Source organism: Octopus bimaculoides, chromosome 30, assembly GCF_001194135.2.
Source record: "Octopus bimaculoides isolate UCB-OBI-ISO-001 chromosome 30, ASM119413v2, whole genome shotgun sequence".
Classification (NCBI taxonomy): domain Eukaryota; kingdom Metazoa; phylum Mollusca; class Cephalopoda; order Octopoda; family Octopodidae; genus Octopus; species Octopus bimaculoides.
The window spans coordinates 3677691-3678718 of record NC_069010.1 but is presented as its reverse complement, the minus strand read 5'-3'; the positions used below and the strand labels follow the sequence as shown (position 1 = coordinate 3678718).

Genomic DNA, 1028 nt, shown 5'->3' with positions numbered 1-1028 from the left:
AGAAAGTTGTGGTGGAAGAGTACAGCAGGGTTCGCCACCATCCCCTGCCGGAGCCTCGTGGAGCTTTTAGGTGTTTTCGCTCAATAAACACTCACAACGCCCGGTCTGGGAATCGAAACCGCGATCCTATGACTGCGAGTCCGCTGCCCTGACCACTGGGCCATTGCGCCTCCACACAGAATACATACACAATGGTTTACAATGCAGTTGGTACATACTGTATGCAGTGTAAAACAGGAAAACAAATACATAATTTCTGCTGGAAGACAGGAACAAACAACCATGTCAAAGGATACCAGCTGGTATGCATGGGCGACTGCTGGCCTTCCATAAACAAACTTGCCCGGACTTGTGCCTCGGAGGGTAACTTTCTAGGTGCAATCCCATGGTCAGTCATGACCGCAGGGGGTCTCAGCAGCCTCCTGGTTTGAGTCTTGTCAAAAAACATGTTCTTCTGTTATTGCCTCACATTTGTGATTATAATCTCGTACATAATTTATAGTAAAATGTCTGCTGTTAATTTATTAATTGGTGTTGATTAACTTTCTTTTTTGTTTTGTTTTGTTTTACTTTTGTTATTTCCAGATGAAAATATTCATTCTGCTGCAAATGAAGAAACGCAAAATGATTTTCACTATGGGTGAGTGTTCTGGTGTGCACTTGGAAGTGCATATTCTCATAAAATATTTTGAATCTGCTACACTTTCAATCCTCAAAATGCATGAGGAGATATATGTAAATTATTAACATGGCGCAGGTGTGGCTGTGTGGTAAGTAGCTTGCTTACCAACCACATGGTTCCGGGTTCAGTCCCACTGTGTGGCACCTTGGGCAAGTGTCTTCTACTATAGCCTCGGGCCAACCAAAGCCTTGTGAGTGGATTTGGTAGACGGAAACTGAAAGGAGCCCGTCGTATATATGTATATATATATATATATGTGTATGTGTGTGTTTGTGTGTCTGTGTTTGTCCCCCCACCATCGCTTAACAACCAATGCTGGTGTGTTTACGTCCCCATAACTTAGCGG

At 43.6% G+C, this 1028-nt stretch overlaps 1 protein-coding gene across 1 annotated transcript in view; it reads left to right on the top strand.

Moving 5' to 3' along the window:
- Nucleotides 1-1028, top strand: part of LOC106868401 (probable ATP-dependent DNA helicase HFM1) — a 60666-nt gene that overhangs the window by 53091 nt on the left and 6547 nt on the right. Inside the window, exon 31 of the mRNA XM_052978080.1 lies at nt 586-640. Coding sequence (XP_052834040.1) covers nt 586-640 — 55 coding nt within the window. The remainder of the gene's footprint in view (nt 1-585; nt 641-1028) is intronic.